The 19,368-nt window shown below is 41.2% G+C and overlaps 1 protein-coding gene across 3 annotated transcripts; it reads right to left on the bottom strand.

Moving 5' to 3' along the window:
- Positions 1–355: 355 nt before the first annotated feature.
- Positions 356–19,175, bottom strand: TTC5 (tetratricopeptide repeat domain 5). Of its 3 annotated transcripts, none has more exons than XM_033188787.1 (11): positions 18,970–19,166; positions 14,877–15,009; positions 13,643–13,854; positions 12,315–12,465; positions 11,818–11,909; positions 9,880–9,936; positions 9,195–9,341; positions 8,796–9,010; positions 4,818–4,962; positions 1,921–2,272; positions 356–1,608 (listed from the first exon to the last, which is right to left on the bottom strand). In XM_033188787.1, exons 1-10 carry the CDS (start codon positions 19,018–19,020, stop codon positions 2,153–2,155), a joined length of 1,323 nt encoding a protein of 440 aa, XP_033044678.1. In that variant the 5' UTR covers positions 19,021–19,166; the 3' UTR covers positions 356–1,608; positions 1,921–2,152. The 3 variants fall into 3 exon arrangements, with proteins under 3 accessions (XP_033044678.1, XP_033044679.1, XP_033044680.1); XM_033188788.1 differs by lacking the exon at positions 18,970–19,166 and adding an exon at positions 15,195–15,335; XM_033188789.1 differs by lacking the exon at positions 4,818–4,962 and having other exon boundaries at positions 18,970–19,175.
- Between the last annotated feature and the right edge of the window lie 193 nt (positions 19,176–19,368).

The raw sequence follows: 19,368 nt of genomic DNA, 5'->3' as shown, positions 1-19,368 counted from the left end.
TTATACACACTACTATCCCCATCTTCCCTAGTTGCTTTCAGTCATTTCTCAAGATATTTTTATACCCCACAAGCTCCTAATCACTCTTCTATGACTGTAGGCCTCAAAATGACACCCAAAACTAAATTAACACTCCATAGGTGGTATAACAGACAGTACTTGTAATAAAAACTGTCTCTTGCTACCATAGGTTTTTTTGGTGCAGTTCATGAACAGTGTTTTTGCAAACTATATCAGACTGGTTACTCATACTGACTTTAGCTTATCTATTAAAATTCTTAGTAATTTTCATACATGATGTTGAAGCTATACCTGAGAAAGTTAGCCTTTTTGAACCAAAAGAATGGACTGAAAATTTTCTTATTAGACTCAGTCTTTATGACTTCTTAGATATATTGGTCGATCGATAGATAGACAGATAGACAGATAGATAGATAAACTTCTCTTATCAATGGGTTACTATCATCCATTCTCTGAGGAGGCCTCTGCATTCTTTAGAAATTTAATGACTCATCAATGATATTCAAGGCATTGATAAAGAACTGAACAGTACTGGACCAAGAACAAAGATCTGAGTCATTTCACTAGAAGTCTTCTAAATTCATCTGTATACATTTATGTATTATAGCCATTCAGTTATTTATTGTTGTTGTTTGAGATGGAGTCTTGCTCTGTCGCCCAGGCTGGGGTGCAGTGGCGTGATCTTGGCTCACTGCAACCTCCACCTCCCAGGTTCAAGCAATTCTCTGCCTCAGCCTCCCCAGTAGCTGTGATTACAGATGCCTGCCACCACGCCAGCTAATTTTTGTATTTTTAGCAGAGACAGAGTTTCACCATCTTGGCCAGGCTGGTCTTGAACTCCTGACTTCGTGATCCACCCACCTCGGCCTCCCAAAGTGCTGGGATTACAGGCGTGAGCCACCGTACCTGGCCAATTCAATTGGTTATTAATCCTCACTCACATTTCTCCATTTTACTACAAGGATATTACGATAAACTATTACAAAACATGTCACTAGACTCTAAAGAAACTGAATATCTATCTAACTCTCTCTGATCCTTCAGCCTAGTAACACTATTACAGTATTGTTCTGTCATCTTGGACCACAGTGAAGACCAACCCTAGGGAATGACAGAATGGGAAAATGGAAGAAAGCTGGTCTCTAGCAACTTTGTGGAGTTGCCATTCCTGCCCTGGGCTGTCTATTGTCAGAATTCTTTTAACTGGGAGAGAAATAAACTGCCTTGTATAAAGAAAAAAACGGGATTATTACTCCCATAAATTGAAGTGATCCTAAAGCCAAGAATACAAGCCTAGGGAGAATAAAGCAGGCCAAACTATATGGAATTTTTTTTTCCCAAACAAATTTATTCTGTTCCAGCCCCAAAGAAGAGGAAGGACCTAAATTTTAAAAATAACAATAAAAATTGCTAAAAACAAAGCCATTACAAAATTAAGCCCCCTCCTTTAGCAATAAATACTGAACTGATATATACATATGAGGCTTAGGAAGGAGGCAACAACAGGAACCTTGGGGACTCTGTCCCATGGCAAGATCCCAAGACTTCTACCAATTCCATGCTCTTTACTTAAAACATAGACAGCAGGCCGGGCGCGGTGGCTCAAGCATGTAATCCCAGCACTTTGGGAGGCCGAGACGGGCAGATCACAAGGTCAGGAGATCGAGACCATCCTGGCGAACACAGTGAAACCCCGTCTCTACTAAAAAAATACAAAAATCTAGCCGGGCGAGGTGGCGGGCGCCTGTAGTCCCAGCTACTGCGGAGGCTGAGGCAGGAGAATGGCGGGAACCCGGGAGGCGGAGCTTGCAGTGAGCTGAGAGCCGGCCACTGCACTCCAGCCTGGGCGACAGAGCAAGACTCCGCCTCAAAAAAATAAAAAAAAAACATAGAGAACAGTGGAAGAGACAGGAGAGATAAGCCAGAAGAGTATGTGGCCCTGGAGAGAGCTGGAACATGATGAGGACAGAGGAGAGAGAAGAGATACGAAGTGTAATACAAGCAGGGAAAAGGAAAGTTCATTTAAAACATTCCTCCCATTCCTGCTGAATCACTGGATGTGGCTGGACCAACTGCACAGGGCCTTGTCCCCTCTCCTCCAGTCCCTGTTGAGCACACAAGTCAAAGAAGGTCATTCACACTGTGGTCGCGATGCCACTGTAGCAACAGCCTGGCTGCTGGATCCCTGAGGCTTCCCATTCACCACTAGCAGGAGGGGCGTCTCCACTCGAACACTGGAAAAGGAATAGTCCTAGAAAAGACAGACAAAGGTTCAATTACAGATTCCAAGATGGAAAAAGCTCCAGCATGGGGATACACCACTTGCAACTTTCTGCACCACCTCCCCCATTGCATACCCCCTCTACTTTCATCTCACATCAGACAAAACTGAGCTAACAAAGGGGACGAAATTTTCCCAAAGTTTTCAATCTTCAGAAGGAAAACATGGAGCATTTAAGGTCATGCAGGGCCACTACAAGAATAAGGCAGCTCTTTGATTCAAAAAAGGCAAGTTCCTGGCATTGCCTAACAAAAGAATGCAACCAACTCTCACAGAATCTGCCTTTTCCCATGGTGTTTCCTGATAATTAACTAGACACACATGGCAGCCAGACAGAGCCAGTGGGAATCCTGAGAAAATCTCAGTCCAAATGTTTATAAGGTCCTAAATTTAATCCACCAAATACAAATTAAAGTTACTTCTCTTTTTTATATCAAGAGGGGGAAATAGAATATGTAACAGAATGTAGCCATTTTCCTAATAACAAAAAGGATATCAGCTCACTTTATCAGTTCAAGTGTATTTTAAGTTGTAAAACATGTTAAATAATCTTCATCCAAAAACTGTGGCAATGAGAGGCAGGCTCTTTTAAGTCCAAGTAAAGTAAATTTAAAAGTTCTCATAAACCAATTTTTTTAAGTCTTCACAGAAATATCGACAAGTGACACAAAAAAATGGCAATTTAAACAAGAAATACAAATTAAAATAATATTCATACTATATTTTTCACGTAAAATTAGAAAACAACTTTTCAAAGGTTTCCAACCAGAGTTGAGAAAAAAACTAGAGAAACACTTATTTACATCCCTGTTGGTAGTGACAACTAACTAGTACAATTTTCCAAAGAAATATTTGGCAATATGTATCAAAAGCATCCGAATTCTGCATACCCTTTGGACCCAGGATTCTGCATTAGAAATTCATTTAAGGAAATAATCATAGATACAAGCAAAGATACAAAAATCCTCACTGTGTTTCTGAGGTCATCAAAGTCTTTCTGTAAAGGGCCAGATAGTAAATATTTTAGGCTTTGTAGGTCAAATGGTCTCTGTTACGGAACAAGTCACCTCTGACACCACAGTGCAAAAACAGCCACAGACAACAGTAAGCAAATGAGTGTGGCTGTGTTCCAATAAAGCTTTATTTGTGGACACTGAAATCTGAATTTCCTGTAATTTTCACACATCACAAAATATTATGCTTCTGTCAATTTTTTCATTTAAGAACACAGAAACCATTCTCTTTTTCTTTTTTTTTTTCTTTTTTTTCTTTTTTTTGAGGCAAAGACTTTATCACCCGGGCTGGCATGCAATGAGACAATGATGGCTTACTGTAGCCTCAAACCCCTGAGATAAAGTGGTTCTCTCACTTCAACCTCCTCAGTAGCTGGGACTACAGACATGTGCTGCAATACCTGGCTAAGTTTTTAAACATCTTTTTGTAGAGACACGGTCTCACTATGTGTTGCCCAGGTTGGTCTTAAACTCCTGGGCTCAAGTGATCCTCCCACCTTGGCCTTCCAAAAGTGCTGGGATTTTAGGGATGAGCCACCATGCCCAGCCTAAAAACCATTCTTAATAAAAACAAGCAGTGAGCCAGATGTGGCCCATGGGCTTTGCCAAACCCTGATCTAAATGGTTAAACAGTGGTTAAATATCTACATTCTTAAGGTTTTTGTAAGAATTGAATGGGGCAAGGCAGGCAATAAAAACTCTTAGCACAGTGTCTGGCACTCAATTAAGTGTTAAATAAATGTTAACTATCATTACCATCTTCATCACCCCGTCTACTCAATGTGTGAAATATGTAAAAACATAGGAAACATTCACAAACATTTGCATATAATATCCCACTCATGATTTAAAACATAGATATAAATATATGTGTATATATTTATGAAAAGAAAAAAGACTTCAGGTATATACACCAAACTGTTAACAGTAACAGTTAAAAAGTAGTAACATCTGGCCGGGAGCGGTGGCTCAAGCCTGTAATCCCAGCACTTTGGGAGGCCGAGGAGGGCGGATCACGAGGTCAGGAGATCGAGACCATCCTGGCTAACACGGTGAAACCCCGTCTCTACTAAAAAATACAAAAAACTAGCCGGGCGCAGTGGGGGGCGCCTGTAGTCCCAGCTACTCGGAGGCTGAGGCGGGAGAATGGCGGGAACCCGGGAGGCGGAGCTTGCAGTGAGCCGAGATCGCGCCACTGCACTCCAGCCTGGGCGACACAGCGAGACTCCGTCTCAAATAAAAAAAAAAAAAGTAGTAACATCTGAGTAATAATATAACACCTGAGTGATAATATTTCACTCCATTTTTTTATTTTTTTGCTTACCAGTTTACCTTTTTAGTAAAAAACAATGTATATATATAAAACATATATACACAAATATATACACACATAACCTACACACATACTCACATATAATTATTTCTATATCTTTTATAAAAAGATAAGCTTGGTTCTACTTTTAGAGCCTATGAGTTGGAAGAGAATCCTCGCCATCGCTCACCTTTCCTTTGTGCTGAATTCGGTGAAGACGCAGGTTAGGCTCAGGGATGGCTACAGAGTCTCCAATGAGCACTCCCCAGCTCTGCACTATATTGTACACCATCACTGCATAGCAAGGTCCATCTGAATCTACCAGGCCAAATGTACTGCCACGTAAAGATAGATTAGGAGAGAGGACAACAAAAAGGTATGCAGGTAGGAAAGAAGAGCAGAAATAGTGGTTTAAAAATACTAGCAAAATACTGGACTTAAAGTCAGTGACAGGTAATTAAAATAAAATATAAAATTTAATTAAAGTTTTAAAATAAAATACTAACAACATAAACAAATGCTTTCTCTCAGTTACTCAGAAAACCTATGAGAGGTACCATCCTCCACTTTGTACATCTGAGTCTTCATTTTTCTGAAACTCATCAATCTGTCACTTTGCTAAGAACTTAGGACAAAGCACACTGGAGCCATTCAACAAATATTAATTCAAGAACTAGACCAAAATGTTACAGTTGTAACATTATTCCTGGTCTATCAAAGTAACTATCACACTCTTCTTTTTTTTTTTTTTTTGAGACAGAGTCTTGCTCATTCGCCCAAGCTGGAGTGCAGTGGCGCGATCTCGGCTCACTGCAAGCTCCGCCTCCCGGGTTCACGCCATTCTCCTGCCTCAGCCTTCCCAGTAGCTGTGACTACAGGCGCCCGCCACTATGCCCAGCTAGTTTTTTTTTTTTTTTTTTTTTTTGTATTTTTAGTAGAGACGGGGTTTCACTGTGTTAGCCAGGATGATCTCAATCTCCTGACCTCGTGATCCACCCGTCTCGGCCTGCCAAAGTGCTGGGATTACAGGCGTGAGCCACCGCGCCCGGCCAACTATCATGCTCTTAACCAAAGCCTCTAACCATCACTGTCTGTGTAGTTTAATTCCACAAACTTTCACCAAATATTACGTATGTGCCAAGCATTGTGTTTAGCAGTAAAATACCAATCCAGCTGTGAATGACCTCTAGTCTAGCAGGAGTCAAACAATGAAGTCATCACTTACAGTAAAGTGTGATGGGTGCTAGAATAGCTTTTCCCTTGTGCTGAATTCAGTGAAGCCACAGATTGGACTGTGGGAGCCCAGAGGAGAACTATCTAAATCAAAATTGGAAAGCAGGAAAGATTTCCTGGAAGAGGTGATGCTCGAAGTAAATCTTAAAGGGTAAAAAATCAGCTGAGTAAAATAGAAAAATTAATCCTTAGTAAAAATTTTTAAAACCTCTGAGGGGACAGGAACAGAGATTGCCTTGGAGGGAACATGAGGGAACTTCCCAGAATGGTGGTAATGATCTCTGTTTGGGTTATACAGATATTTTCCATTTGTTAAAAGCTATGAAATGTACACTTAAAATTGTACATTTCATTGTATGTAAATTTTACATAAAAAGAAAAAATTGAAATACTGAACTCAGTTAATGACTGCATGCTAAAGTATGTAAAGTATATTGATCTCTGCAATTTACTCTGATAGCAGGATAAACAGACCGATATGTAATAAGCTAAGTAAAATAAAATGTTAATGGAAGAATATAAGTGATTGAGAACACAACTGTTCAATGTAAAATTCTTTCAACTTAGCTGTATGTTTGAAAATTTTTAAAACAAAATGTTAGAGGCAGAAGAGGATGTTAGGTATGTCAAGAAGCTAGAGATTATCCAGGCAGAGTAACTGTATGCAAGACACAGAGGCATGAAAACAGCTGTTCTAAAACCAACAAAATTGTTCCATGGTTGAAACAAAAGGCACAGGTGGGAAAGAGACAGAAGATAATGGAAAGAGAAGTAGGAAGCAAATCATGAAGGACTTTGTATGCTAAGCTAAGTAGTTCACACTTTATCCCAAAAGCTACATATAGTACCAGCACAGCAAAGAATCTTAAATAAGAAGTAGCAATGGTCAGATTTACATCTAAGAAACATTTCTCTGGCAGCACTGTGGAACACTGGAGGAAACCAGAGAATCAAGGAGACCTATTTGGAGAAGTGATAAGGGGTTAATTAAGGTGGTAAACACAGAGAAGTCAAGTCTACAGGACAAAAAAGGCAAATCTTTTTGGAGAACGGAGAAGCCTATTCTTCCAAAAGTCTTAATCAAGTGACTGAGAGGTGATACCATTCATTCACAAGGAATCCAGGGAGGAGAAACAGGTTTACAGAGAAAGATTGAGGTGAGTAATACTGAAATACTGAGTTAGAGATTTCTTATTGGAACCCAGAGGCAGTTGGTTATAGGGATCCAACACTTGGAAATGAAGCTTGGGCTAGAGATACATCTGTAAACATATAGGAGACTGCCAAAACCTTGGGTTTATACGACATCACAAGGCAAGATGATCTATAGACAGGATGGAGAAGAATCACACTCATGCCATCACGTGACACACCTGAATTCACAGGAAACATTGCAATCAAGCAAAGCACTCTCCTGATGAATCCAAAGCCTCGGAATCCTTCTACACAGTATGTCAGGCAACCACTGACAAGTGATCAAAGTTGGCAACTATAGGCCATCCTGGTATAAAGAGAAAAAAAGGAAAGAAACAAAAATAGAGTCCTGGGAATCTAAGATTTAAAAGTTGGGCAGAAAGGCCGGGCGCGGTGGCTCAAGCCTGTAATCCCAGCACTTTGGGAGGCCGAGACGGGCGGATCACGAGGTCAGGAGATTGAGACCATCCTGGCTAACACGGTGAAACCCCGTCTCTATTAAAAAATACAAAAAACTAGCCGGGCGAGGTGGCGGGCGCCTGTAGTCCCAGCTACTCGGGAGGCTGAGGCAGGAGAATGGCGTAAACCCGGGAGGCGGAGCTTGCAGTGAGCTGAGATTCGGCCACTGGACTCTAGCCTGGGCGACAGAGCGAGACTCCGTCTCAAAAAAAAAAAAAAAAAAAAAAAAAAAAAGTTGGGCAGAAAAAGAGAAACCAAGGAGTGGCAAAATATCTATTTGTTCTCAAGGTCTTCTAAAACCTACCTTTGTCTATATCCCTTTCTAATTCTTCTCAGCTCTAGGATTTGCTTTAGTTAACTAAACTGTTCTCAGCTATCTTTTTGCCCTTCAACTCATCAAACACACAAACCCCTAGAAAATGCCATGGAGAAAGCTGGGCCATATAATGGGAATTGTGAATATTTCTGTTTAGATGGAACAGAAGGCAACTGTGAAAGGCAATAGTTACAGATAAGTCAGAATGTTCTGGAACCACACAATAAAAGTTGCTGGATCCAGTGCCTAGAAAGACAATGGTGATCCTAGGAAAATAACAATTTCAGTAGAAAAAGAGAAAGGGGAAACCAGTCAACCAGGGATTAGGAAATGAGTGAAGGACCAAGGAGTGGTGGCATTCACTAAACCCTAACTTTTCAAGATCCAAAAATTTTCTAAATAAATATTTTAATTCATTTCCTCTGCTACTAGCAGCACCTGCACCTGGGTCCTTGACATTTCTTTTTTCTCACTCCCTATGACACATATACTACATACTCAACAAATATTTGTTGAATGACATCTAAGACAATCTCCCAACCAGACTTTAAATTATAACTCAAAGCTCACTTTTCAGAACTGCCTAAGTATACCTAAGTACAAACAGGACTAAGAATTTGTCCTCCTTCAACTTCTATGATCATGAAAATGCAAAGGGACAGAAGAATTTTGAGGTTTCTGTCTTATAAAAAAAAGTCCTGCCAAATTTCAACTATGGACATAGGAATCCACATAGCACCAAACTCAGGGATAAAAAACGGGCAGTGACAGAATCTACAAAAGCCTCTGATCAAAAGATTGTTAAACATCACCTAGGCAATATCTGCCCATGGGACAGTCACCGAAGGAAATCAGAAGTCACAAATCTGTGACCACTGACAATCTCCTCAACTGCCAGGGAAAGAACAGGAAGTGACAGCAATTAGTTCAAAAGGGTAAAGCAGGGGAAATCCAAGAGAAACTCACAAGGGGACTTTCTCCTCTGTGGTAAGGCTAAACACCACCTTTCCCAGGATGACGACACCGCTGTTCACCCCAGGCTGAAGCGTACTCAGTGGCTTGAGCTCCAGGGTCACTTTCTGCCCAGAGGCTGACTGGTAGTGCCCATCACCGCAAGGGCCTAGATGGGCTGGGCGCAAGCTTCCCAGCATGCTCTGCAGCTTTTTGGTCTTCACCTTTCCCTGCAAAAAAGAGGAAATAGGTAAGAAGCTGGAAACTAGTCGCCTTCCTTGAGATTCTAATCCTTCCCTCCCACCCACTTCTATAGGGTCACGACCTCCTAAACCTATTTATTCTTATTTTATTGACCCACAGCAAAATAAAAAAAAAATAAAAAGTAGAATTCAGCCCTTTAGACATGTTTACCTTACTCTCAAGGAGGCTGGTTAATCTATCCAGGAATTCCAGAAGTTGTTGCTCTCGTTGCCGGGGCTCTAGCCAGGCAGGGTCCAGGGCGGCAGCCCGAGAGAAGCCCTCCAGGGCCTCCCCATAACTCTCTTCATATTTATGCAACTGTACAAGAAGTATATCCCAATTATAAGTATATCCAAACAAACTATCCCGAGGGAATAATGGCACCATGGACTAGGAATCTAGAGAAATAAACTGTTTTCCTTCCTGATTATTTTTCTGTGCTACAATAAACAGCCTCAAGAGCTGGTAACACCTTACATCCTTCTTCCTAGCCAAGATGATCACAATCCCAAAGATGGAATCATTTCAAAGAAGCTAATTTCCAAACTCTAAAATAGTTAAGTTGTATACATTGGGGCACTTGACCTTTATATTTGCTTAACATTTCAGAAGTCTTCTAAAAGATGCCCCCATTGTCTACATATTCTTCTACCTCCTCAGCCCCTTCTCCTTTCCCCCCAGTGACTACACCAGATACTGAAGCCAAACCGAGCTAGCTGTTTATAGAACAACACGGCTTTCCTCTCGCAGTCTGTACCCAGTCTGTGTCCCTATACACACTCAGTTATCCTCACAAGCTAAGACCTAGGTGTCTTACTTATTTGACTCTCAGATGACTATACCCCAAAGGTCTTACCGTTGCCCTGTTCAAATGAAGGTCAGGATTGCTAGAAGCTTTTCTGTCAACCTTCTCCTATAATGGGATAAAAAGATTATCAGGGCATCCTGTCTCAATGTTAAGGACTGACATGCCCAACATGTCCTACACCTCCTCTTCCTAGAGAAATGTAAGTTTCTTCCTTGCCAAAATGTAATCTATACCACAGAAGCAGTTACCGTATAACAAGTGTGGGTATCTTAGTCCCTAAAACCTTAGGGATGTAAGTGTTTTTATATGTGTAAGACTTTAAAATATTATTGTAATTTATCCATGTAGTATTATGAAGATAGAATAAATCTTTATATAAATGAAATATGTGGCCCGGGCACAGTGGCTCACGCCTGTAATCCCAGCACTTTGGAAAGCCGAGGAGGGCAGATCATGAAGTCAAGAGATTGAGACCATCCTGGCCAACATGGTGAAATCCTGTCTCTACTAAAAATGCAAAAATTAGCTGGGCGTGGTGGCGCACGCCTGTAATACCAGCTACTCAAGAGGCTGAGGCAGGAGAATCACTTGAACCTGGGAGACGGAGGTTGCAGTGAGCCAAGATCGTGCCATTGCACTCCAGCCTGGGTGGCAGAGTGAGACTCCTTCTCAAAAAAAAAAAAAAGATTAAAAAGCGACTATTTAGCAGAAGCCAAATATAAAATGTTGAATGAATACACACCATACTACTCTTTAAAATGTAAACATTCACCAAATTAAGAAATCAGAGTAAAATATAATTGCTCTAAAAGTTCCATGATTGAAAAAAGGCAGTTTAAAGTTAGAGTTGCGGGGAGAGTGGCAGGAATGGGAGAAAAACAAATTTAAAAGTTAAAAGGGCAGTCCCTGAATTGCAAACATGAACATACAGTAGCTGTGTTCTTTATTCTACCACATGGAGCAGAGTAAGTAATGATAAGTTAAAAAGCAATTCTCTGTATCAAGAGAAGCAAAAGAAGAAAGGTAAATATGAGAGCTAAATAAAAAGTGCTCAGAGGACCAATGTGAAGTCAGAAGCCAATTCTAATAATGAGAAAAAAGGCACTCAAAGTCTGAGGGAAAGCCCTATGCAAATGCCTATCAATATAAAAATGCTTGAAAACCTAAATAAATTTCTTGAAAACCTAAATAATCTAATTCACTTAATTCCTAGGAAATGACACAGAACAAGTTACACACTGTTTTCTCTTTCAGCCCATGGGAAATCCAGAACCACATTATCTAACGGTTAATTTGGGAATAGCACTTAATTTACACTGAAGTATAAGTTTTCATTGTTCTTTAAAATGAATGTGGCCAGGCGCAGTGGCTCAAGCCTGTAATCCCAGCACTTTGGAGGCCAAGACGGGTGGATCACGAGGTCAGGAGATCGAGACCATCCTGGCTAACACAGTGAAACCCCGTCGCTGCTAAAAAATACAAAAAAACTAGCCGGGTGAGGTGGCAGGCGCCTGTAGTCCCAGCTACTCAGGAGGCTGAGGCAGAAGAATGGCATGAACCTGCGAGGCGGAGCTTGCAGTGAGCTGAGATCCGGTCACTGCACTCCAGCCTGGGTGACAGAGTGAGACTCCGTCTCAAAAAAAAAAAAAAAAGATGAATGTACAAAAATATTAATAAGCATTATTTTAATAACTCTCTTCTCATTAAGAAAGATGAACACGTTGAGGCAGCTCTGTGATTTGGTTATGTATGTGTGTAAGAAACCTAGACAGATTAAGGAGCTATCCAGCATCAACGCACCACAATGCAAGTGGTTCCTCACACTTACGTTATAAGAAGTCAGTCATCTCTGCAGACACTTTTTTGCAAAATCACACAAATGAGATGCCAGCAAACACTGCCACTGCCCGTGATGCTTGCTAAAGGGCCACAAAGAAGACTTCTGTTGTTGCCTATTCATCTGGCCTGGTGACCATAAGTACTTACTGCTTGGGCATAGGCACTGAGGGCTTGCTGGGAGATCTTAGGGTTCTGGCCAGTAGAGAAGTAAAGGGAAAGATATGAATTCCCAAGGATATCTGAAAGAGAAACACAGTGACGAATCATCTCAGAGTCCAAGTTCAAGATATGACTTATTTTGATCATTCTTGAAAGTATATTTGAGAGGTCCCACATGAAACCCAAATCAGGAATGACACGATACTTAGTATACCCAAAATTCCCCTACAATAGAGCAACAAGGACCCCAAACTGAAATCTGAACAGACCGTACAAAAGCCCTGCCTTGCTTATGTGAAAACTAGGATCAAAAGATCGAAGAGTTCCTAGAAAAGCAGTTCACCAAAATGTCTTTCGTGTGCCTTCAAAACAAAGATGCCCTGGCTTAAACCTCAGAGTCAGACTCAAAAGATGGACTGCAAATGTTGCTCTGATTGAAAACATCTGCTCTAGAACCCTGTTGGAGATCTTCTGAGAGCACTCACACCAGGAGCGGCCATCATGGACATCCATCTGAACAGCCAACTTAGCCTGTCGGACACTGTCCATGACATGGTGAGAATGTTCATCTTCAGTGCCAGTCCGCAACTGGCGAAGCACCATTGACAGGTTTTGCAAAGAGACTTTGTTCCTGCACTGCAAATAGAAAAGGCACATACTCAATCTTCCCGATTCTACCTCCCCTTCCCAGATGTATTCTAAATTCAATCTTCTAAATCTAATTTTTTACCTTTTCAAATTTTTTGTTTTGGTTTGGTTTGGTTTGAGGTGGAGTCTTGCTCTGTCGCCCAGGCTGAAGTGCAATGGCGCAATCTCAGCTCACTGCAACATTTGCCTCCCGAGTTCAGGTCATTCTCCTCCCTCAGCTTCCCAAGTAGCTGGGACTACAGGTATTTACCACCATGCCCGGCTAATTTTGGTATTTTTAGTAGAGACAGGGTTTCACCATGTTGGCCAGGCTGGTCTCAAACTCCTGACCCCAAGTGATCTGCCCACCTCAGCCTCCCAAAGTGCTGAGATTACGGGCGGCGGTGAGCCACCGTGCCTGGCCATATTTTTCTTTTTCAAACAGGGTCTCACTCTGTCACCCAGGATGGAGTGCAGTGGCACGATCTTGGCTCACAGCAACCTCCACCTCCTGGGTTCAAGTGATTCCTGTGCCTCAGCCTCCTGAGTAACTGGGATTACAGGCACGTGCAACCATGCCCAGTGTATTTGGTAGAGGTGGGGTTTCATCATGCTGGCCAGGCTGGTCTCAAACTCGTGACCTCAAATGATCTGCCCACCTCGGCCTCCCAAACTGCTGAGATTACAGGCATGAGTCACCACATCTGGCATATATATATATTTTATTATTACTATTATTATTATTTTATTTTTTTTCCTTTTAGAGACAAGGTCTCACCATGTTGCCTAGGCTGGTCTCAAACTCCTGAGCTCAAATGATCCTCCTGCCTCAGCCTCTCAAAGTGCTAGGATTACAGGTATAAGCTACCACATCCAGCCTTAATTTTTTCATCTAAATTCTTGCTGCCATCTGTATCTTCAACCCCCATCTACAAGGATCAGCTTAGTTGCTAACTTTTCTTCACTTCCTTTCTCCCCCGAACCTGATCCCATCATCATCTGCCTTTCCCAGGACCCTGCCTCTATTTTCCTCATTCAGGTCTGCTCTCTGACCTTTCCTCCCTCCTGATTCTGTCCTAGTTCAATTTCAGTTCTACTCTGGCATTCATGTCCTAGGGAAACTCATAGAACCAAAGAAATTCATCCTTCCCATCTGTGCTTTCCAAAAGGATAGGGCGCAGCTCACATGGGTAAGGGCTCCTGAGAAGCAGGTGTGGGCAGCTGCAACATCCCCTTTTTTCCAGTACACCTCACCCAGCTGGTTCCAGGCTTCCACCAGCTTGGGCTCCAGCTTCACAGCCTTTGACAGAAGCTCCTCAGCCTTAGGGCTATAGTCAGGAGTCACATTTAGTGCTTTCCCAGTTAGCATCAGAACTTGCGCCTTGCCCTGGACAGAACCTAAGAGAAAGAAAAAAAGATAAAGTGGGAAAAAAACAAGCAATCTTACAGTTAAAGACCAGGGCACTTTCTCTCAAAAAATAACTCCATGTCAGCTTTAGGAATAAAAAGAGTTGAGGAAAATATTTATCAACAAACCATTTATTGAAAGCTCACCATAAGCAGAGTGCTATGTTAGCTAATTGGGCAACAAAGAAAGCATTATTTCTAGAGCTTCTGCCATCTGTTTCTTGGTCCCCTATCTACAAGGATCAGCTCGGTTGCTAATTTTCCTAGAGGGGTTTACAATCTAGGTGAAGACAAAGCATAAACATAGAAAATTAAAACCATGGAAAGGAGCATATCGCATTAGCCCAATGAATGGGCTTTAACAAGTCAAGAGGAGTCAGGACAAATAGCTATCATTAAAACAAAAGAGAGAGAGAAAGAAAAGACCCTCCAGGTTAGAAAATGACATAAACAAAGACACAGAATAATCAAAAGTACATGTGGCCATGTTCATGGAAGAATAGATGGTTCAACCTGGATGAAACAGAAAGTTCCTCTACAAGTAATTAGTCAGAGATAAGGTTAGAAAACAGAGTAAAACAATGGACACTTAAATACCAGGTTAAGGGGGTTAGACTTCAGCAAGTCAATAGCAGGAATCTTTAAAGATACCTGAGCAAAAAGACAGACAAGAGGATCAGGTTAAATGCATGAAGTAATGATTTAGGAAGATGACCATGGCCATCGTGTTATATAAGTGGATTTGAAAGTAAAAGAAATTAGAGGCAGAAAGTAAAATTACTGCAATAGTTCCATTAAGTATGCTCTTTCATTTCATGCCATTTGCTATAATCAAATTTGAGGAAAAGTAGCTTAGGGAATGAAAGGTTGCACAGGGGCCCTGAGAAGTTATATTACATTGTACTACCCCATAGCAGTAACAGATAGGATACCAAAGAGTCTACGAGGAGGGAGTAAAGGTCGATCACATTTCACTGAAGGATGGGGGGTTGTACAATCTCTAGGGCTCATACCCACTACTTCTTCCATCTGCTGTAAGGTCTTCTCCATCTCCTTCCGCACATCCTGTTGCTTCCTTCCAGCATCCTCAACACTATGTGTCTCAAAATAGCAGTCTCGAAATGAATAGAGCTGATCCACTAGTTCCTAAAAAGTATGACAATGGAACCATTAAGTGGAGACAGCACTGGACAGGGAAACTTGAAATTGGCTAGCCATACCGTCTCTTGGTCTAGAAAGACCAATTCTCTTATCTCACTTAGGAATGGCACAATAGGCAAGTGGACAGGTTTACTAAAATGCCACAAATCATAAGGAAAAGCAGCCAGTACCCCGGGCCAGGTCTCATGGTCCCATGTTGTCCCATGTCAGTGTCTGTACTGTGATGACCGTTTTCTCTCCCTGCCTCAGCAGGGCTTCTAATATGACTAAACACTTCATATACCACAGTCACGAGGAGGGAAACACTGCAACTTAAGATAAACCAAAAGTTAGTAAGATCATTCTATATGGTCCTGGTTCTCAAAGAATAACACTTTGAAATTTACACTTAAAGTTGGACTTCTCAACTAAAACCATTTTATCCCTGATTTTTCATACGCTGATATCTGAAAATACAATACAACCTTTGTGAATATAATAAACATGTTAGAGAGTCATTGTTTTCCACCACAAACATACCAATTTGAACTTGGTAACTTTGGTATTTTTGCAGCATTTTGTTATTTTAAATGCTTATTGTGGTTTTGTTTAGTTCAATTTTTTTTTGTCAAGTCATCTTCTGGGTGTCTTGGATTTTTTACAAGTAAATATTCTCTTTCCTCTTAAATGCCTCTGAGTCTTCCTGTCAGATGAGGCAAAGCTTTTCCACTACAGGTCAAGCATCCCTAATCCAAAAATCTGAAATCCTCCAAAATCCGAAACTTTTGAAACGCTGACACCACAAGTAGAATATTCCACACCTGACACACAGTCAAAATGCAGTCAAAGCATTGTTTCAGGCACAAAATTATTAAAAATATTGTATCGAATTACTTTCAGCCTATGTGTATAAAGTGTAAATTAAACAATTTTTTTTTTCTTTTTTAAAAGACAGGGTCACCAGGCACAGTGGTTCACGCCTGTAATCCCAGTACTTTGGTAGGCCGAGGCAGATGGATCACGAAGAGATCGAAACCATCCTGGTCAACATGGTGAAACCCGGTCTCTACTAAAAATGCAAAAACTAGCCAGGCATGGTGGAGCACACCTGTAGTGCCACCTACTTGGGAGGCTAAGGCAGGAGAATCGCTTGAATCTGGGAGGCAGAGGCTGCAGTGAGCCGAGATCGTGCCACTGCACTCCAGCCTGGCAACAGAGTCTCAAAAAAAAAAAAAAAAAAAAAAGACAGTCTCATAGGTTACCCAGGCTGGTCTCAAACTCCTGATTTCAAGCAATCCTCCCACCTCAGCCTCCCAAAATGCTAGGACTACAGGCATAAGCCACCAAGTTTCATATTTACATTTGGGTCCCATCCCCAAGTTATCTCATTATGTATATGGAGATATTCCAAAATGCAAAAAAATCTGAAATCCAAAAAACTTCTAGTCCTACGTATTTTGGACAAGAGATACCCTATTCTTTCCTGAAACTGAACAGATAGCAGCAGAAATATATAATCACTTCCCATCGAGTCTAACCAACGGTCTTCACAACATATCCTGAATTCATCCACCTGTCTCCGTCCCACTATGACCATTCCTGGATTACATCAGCTTCATTACTTGCCCGGACTGCAAGAGCTTCTTAACCAGTCATCTTGTTTCTGTTCTCTCTCATTCTCCTCACTATAGTGGGAGTGCTCTTATAAAAAACGTACATTGTATCACAAACCTTCAAATAGTTTCCCATTGCAGACAGAATAAAATCCAAGTCCTTATCATGGCCTAGAAGACTGTATGAGCTGACTTACCACCACCCATCCTGACACAAACTTCACTTATCAGCACTCTCTCTCCTACGATACTCAAGCCAGCGTGGCCTTCATGCAGTTTCTCAAACCCATCAAGCTCAGCCCACCCGGAAGCCTACACATGCTTTTCTTTATGCCTGGACACTTTCTCCAGATCTCTGCATAACTTATTCCTCATCACCATTTAGATCTTAGATCAAATATCAACTCCAGAGAGGTATTCCCTGATTACTCAAACCAAATGAATATCTTCCTTCTCTCCTCTACTGTTAAATCATACTCTTATTTTTCTCCATACTTATTTAAAATCATGTGGCCTATCATTAATTGTCTATTGTCTGCCTCCATCACTGAAATGTAACCTCCAGGATGGAAAGGACTTTATTCTGTTTTGTTTCGAGCTACATCCGAGCATCAGAACAGGCCTTGGGACATAATAGGCTCTCATTCACTATACTTGATTGAATTAACTAACTAACCCCTGTTCTAACAAATACATATGTGCTATACTTAATTTAAAAGCCTATCCAGAATGAAGAGAACAGACTAGCACCCTCTGCAGTAATGCTTTTCAAATTTTATTGTATTATATCCAAGACCCAGCCTGCAGAAACTCTGATTTTAACAGTTTAGCAGAACTCAAAATTCTACATTTTTAACAGGCACCCCAGATGATTGTAACGAAACTGTAAAACACACTTTGAGAAAGATCCTTTTATACATTCCTTTTACACTAAAATGTCTGTAACAATGAAATCAAAGTTTACCACCATCTCCATGAACAGCAACACCATTATCTAATCCTTTTCCTCTTCTCTACTTCACTCCTTTATTCCATTCCTGCACCGACCCCACCCCAACATAACCGAAGTATCCTCTCCCAAGCTGCTTAGGACATTTACCACAAATGCACCTAGGAAAAGACAATTCTCATAAAAAATTACAACCAATTTCCTTTTGTCCTGAAATCAACATGGCTGCAAATTAAGAGTTTTAGAGGGGGGCTTATTGATTGGTTTTAGTTGTTAAATCAAACATTCAAGAACTTGTTTGGTTTTATTGTTTGGTTTTGTCTTCCCCTGGACTGAACGTTTTTAGAAACTTATTTTCTCATGGCAAAATCAATACATGTAAGTTGTTAAAATTCAAATAGATACATGTAAAAAACAGAAAGTAAAAAATTCCCCCAAACAACCTCAGTGAAAACCACTGATTTGTATACATTTTCAGATTTTTTTCTGTACATATACAAACATATATCCACCAATAATGTTTCTAATATAGAACCAGAATTGAGAATCTCTGTTTTCAGTCAGTCACAATTAGGGAATAAAATGAAGTTAATCCAAATCAGTTGGAACACTCTAAAAAGTGTTACTATTTTAATCTACTCAAGAACAAAGAAATTTCACCAATATTTAAATTTGTGCGTTAAACACCTTTAGGCAAGTTACAAGCCTGTCATAGTTCTAATTAAGTTACAGGCTGTCTTGGAACGAAGAACTGAGCTCCTGAGGTTTAAGGAAAATCCTGGGTCCTTAAAGGCAAAGAGCCAAGCAACTAGTTAACGCCTCCCTACCAAGCCCAAAAGCCTAGTCTTACTCAGAAGCACAGTCACCTGTGGACTACGTGGAGTCTGGACCCCTCTGCATCAGACCCCAAAGTGGAACTACACATGTTGAAAGAAATCAAAACTGAAATCCTAAGGGGAGTAACCAGGACACTTGCAGTGCAGGTCATTAGTGTGATTGTTGCCAAATTCAAAGCAGAAAGGTGTTAAATGGCTTTTGTAGGGATCAAAACAACATGTGATAATAGTTCATGCAGAGCTGCCATACACATGTATATGCTATTCGCTATGGATGAATCGAGAAAACAACGTCCTCTCTAAAAATGTACATGAATAGTTAGGAGCAACAAATCCTCTTCCACACAGGACTGAAATTAACCGCAGTCAGGTCGACAGCAGGAGGTTCCAACACACTGGGAGGCTCCCTCGCTGGCTGCGGCTGCACCCTCGAGGGTTGTTATAGTAACCGCACAGACGCACGTAGCTTCGCGTGTGTGCCGGGGAATTCGCGGGCACTACATAAACTGGACTCCCTGCTTCATTCGGAGTAACAAAAACACATACAGATTTTAATCTAAGGCCCCACCTGCAATTTCTGCAAGATCGGCTTGACTTCTTCCTCCTCATCAGCCATCATCTCCCGGCCACTCCACCCCCAACTTTATAACCACAGAGACGCACGCCCTCTCTCATCGCGGAACCACAGCGACATCTGGCGTTCTGGAGGCTTTTCTGCCCACGAAGGGCTTTGCTTCAAACCAACTTAACTATTTCCTACAGCACATAGATGCTCTGCAACCACTTTTGAGTTCATAAACTTGTTTCTTTCCCAGATCCTGGAAACAAAATGTCCTCAGCTTAATTTCTATATTCTTGCTTCATATCTTCCTACTTATGTATACTAAGATTATAATACTCCATGAAGAAGAGAGTTTAAGAAGTGCACACCTGTGTTGTTTGAAATTTTTAAAACCATGTAGTACAA

Source organism: Trachypithecus francoisi, unplaced genomic scaffold (assembly GCF_009764315.1).
Source record: "Trachypithecus francoisi isolate TF-2019V2 unplaced genomic scaffold, Tfra_2.0 Lachesis_group3, whole genome shotgun sequence".
NCBI classification, from domain to species: Eukaryota; Metazoa; Chordata; class Mammalia; order Primates; family Cercopithecidae; genus Trachypithecus; species Trachypithecus francoisi.
The sequence above is the reverse complement of the archived record's forward strand: the minus strand, read 5'-3'. Positions and strand labels throughout refer to the sequence as shown.

Coding starts and splice junctions, on each gene's coding strand:
- TTC5 (XM_033188787.1), bottom strand. CDS start 19,020: ATGATGGCTGATGAGGAGGAAGAAGTCAAGCCGATCTTGCAGAAATTG. Junction 9,342..9,879: donor TTCATTTGAACAGGGCAACG/GTAAGACCTTTG, acceptor CTTCTTGTACAG/TTGCATAAATATGAAGAGAG. Junction 9,011..9,194: donor CCAGCCTCCTTGAGAGTAAG/GTAAACATGTCT, acceptor TCTTTTTTGCAG/GGAAAGGTGAAGACCAAAAA.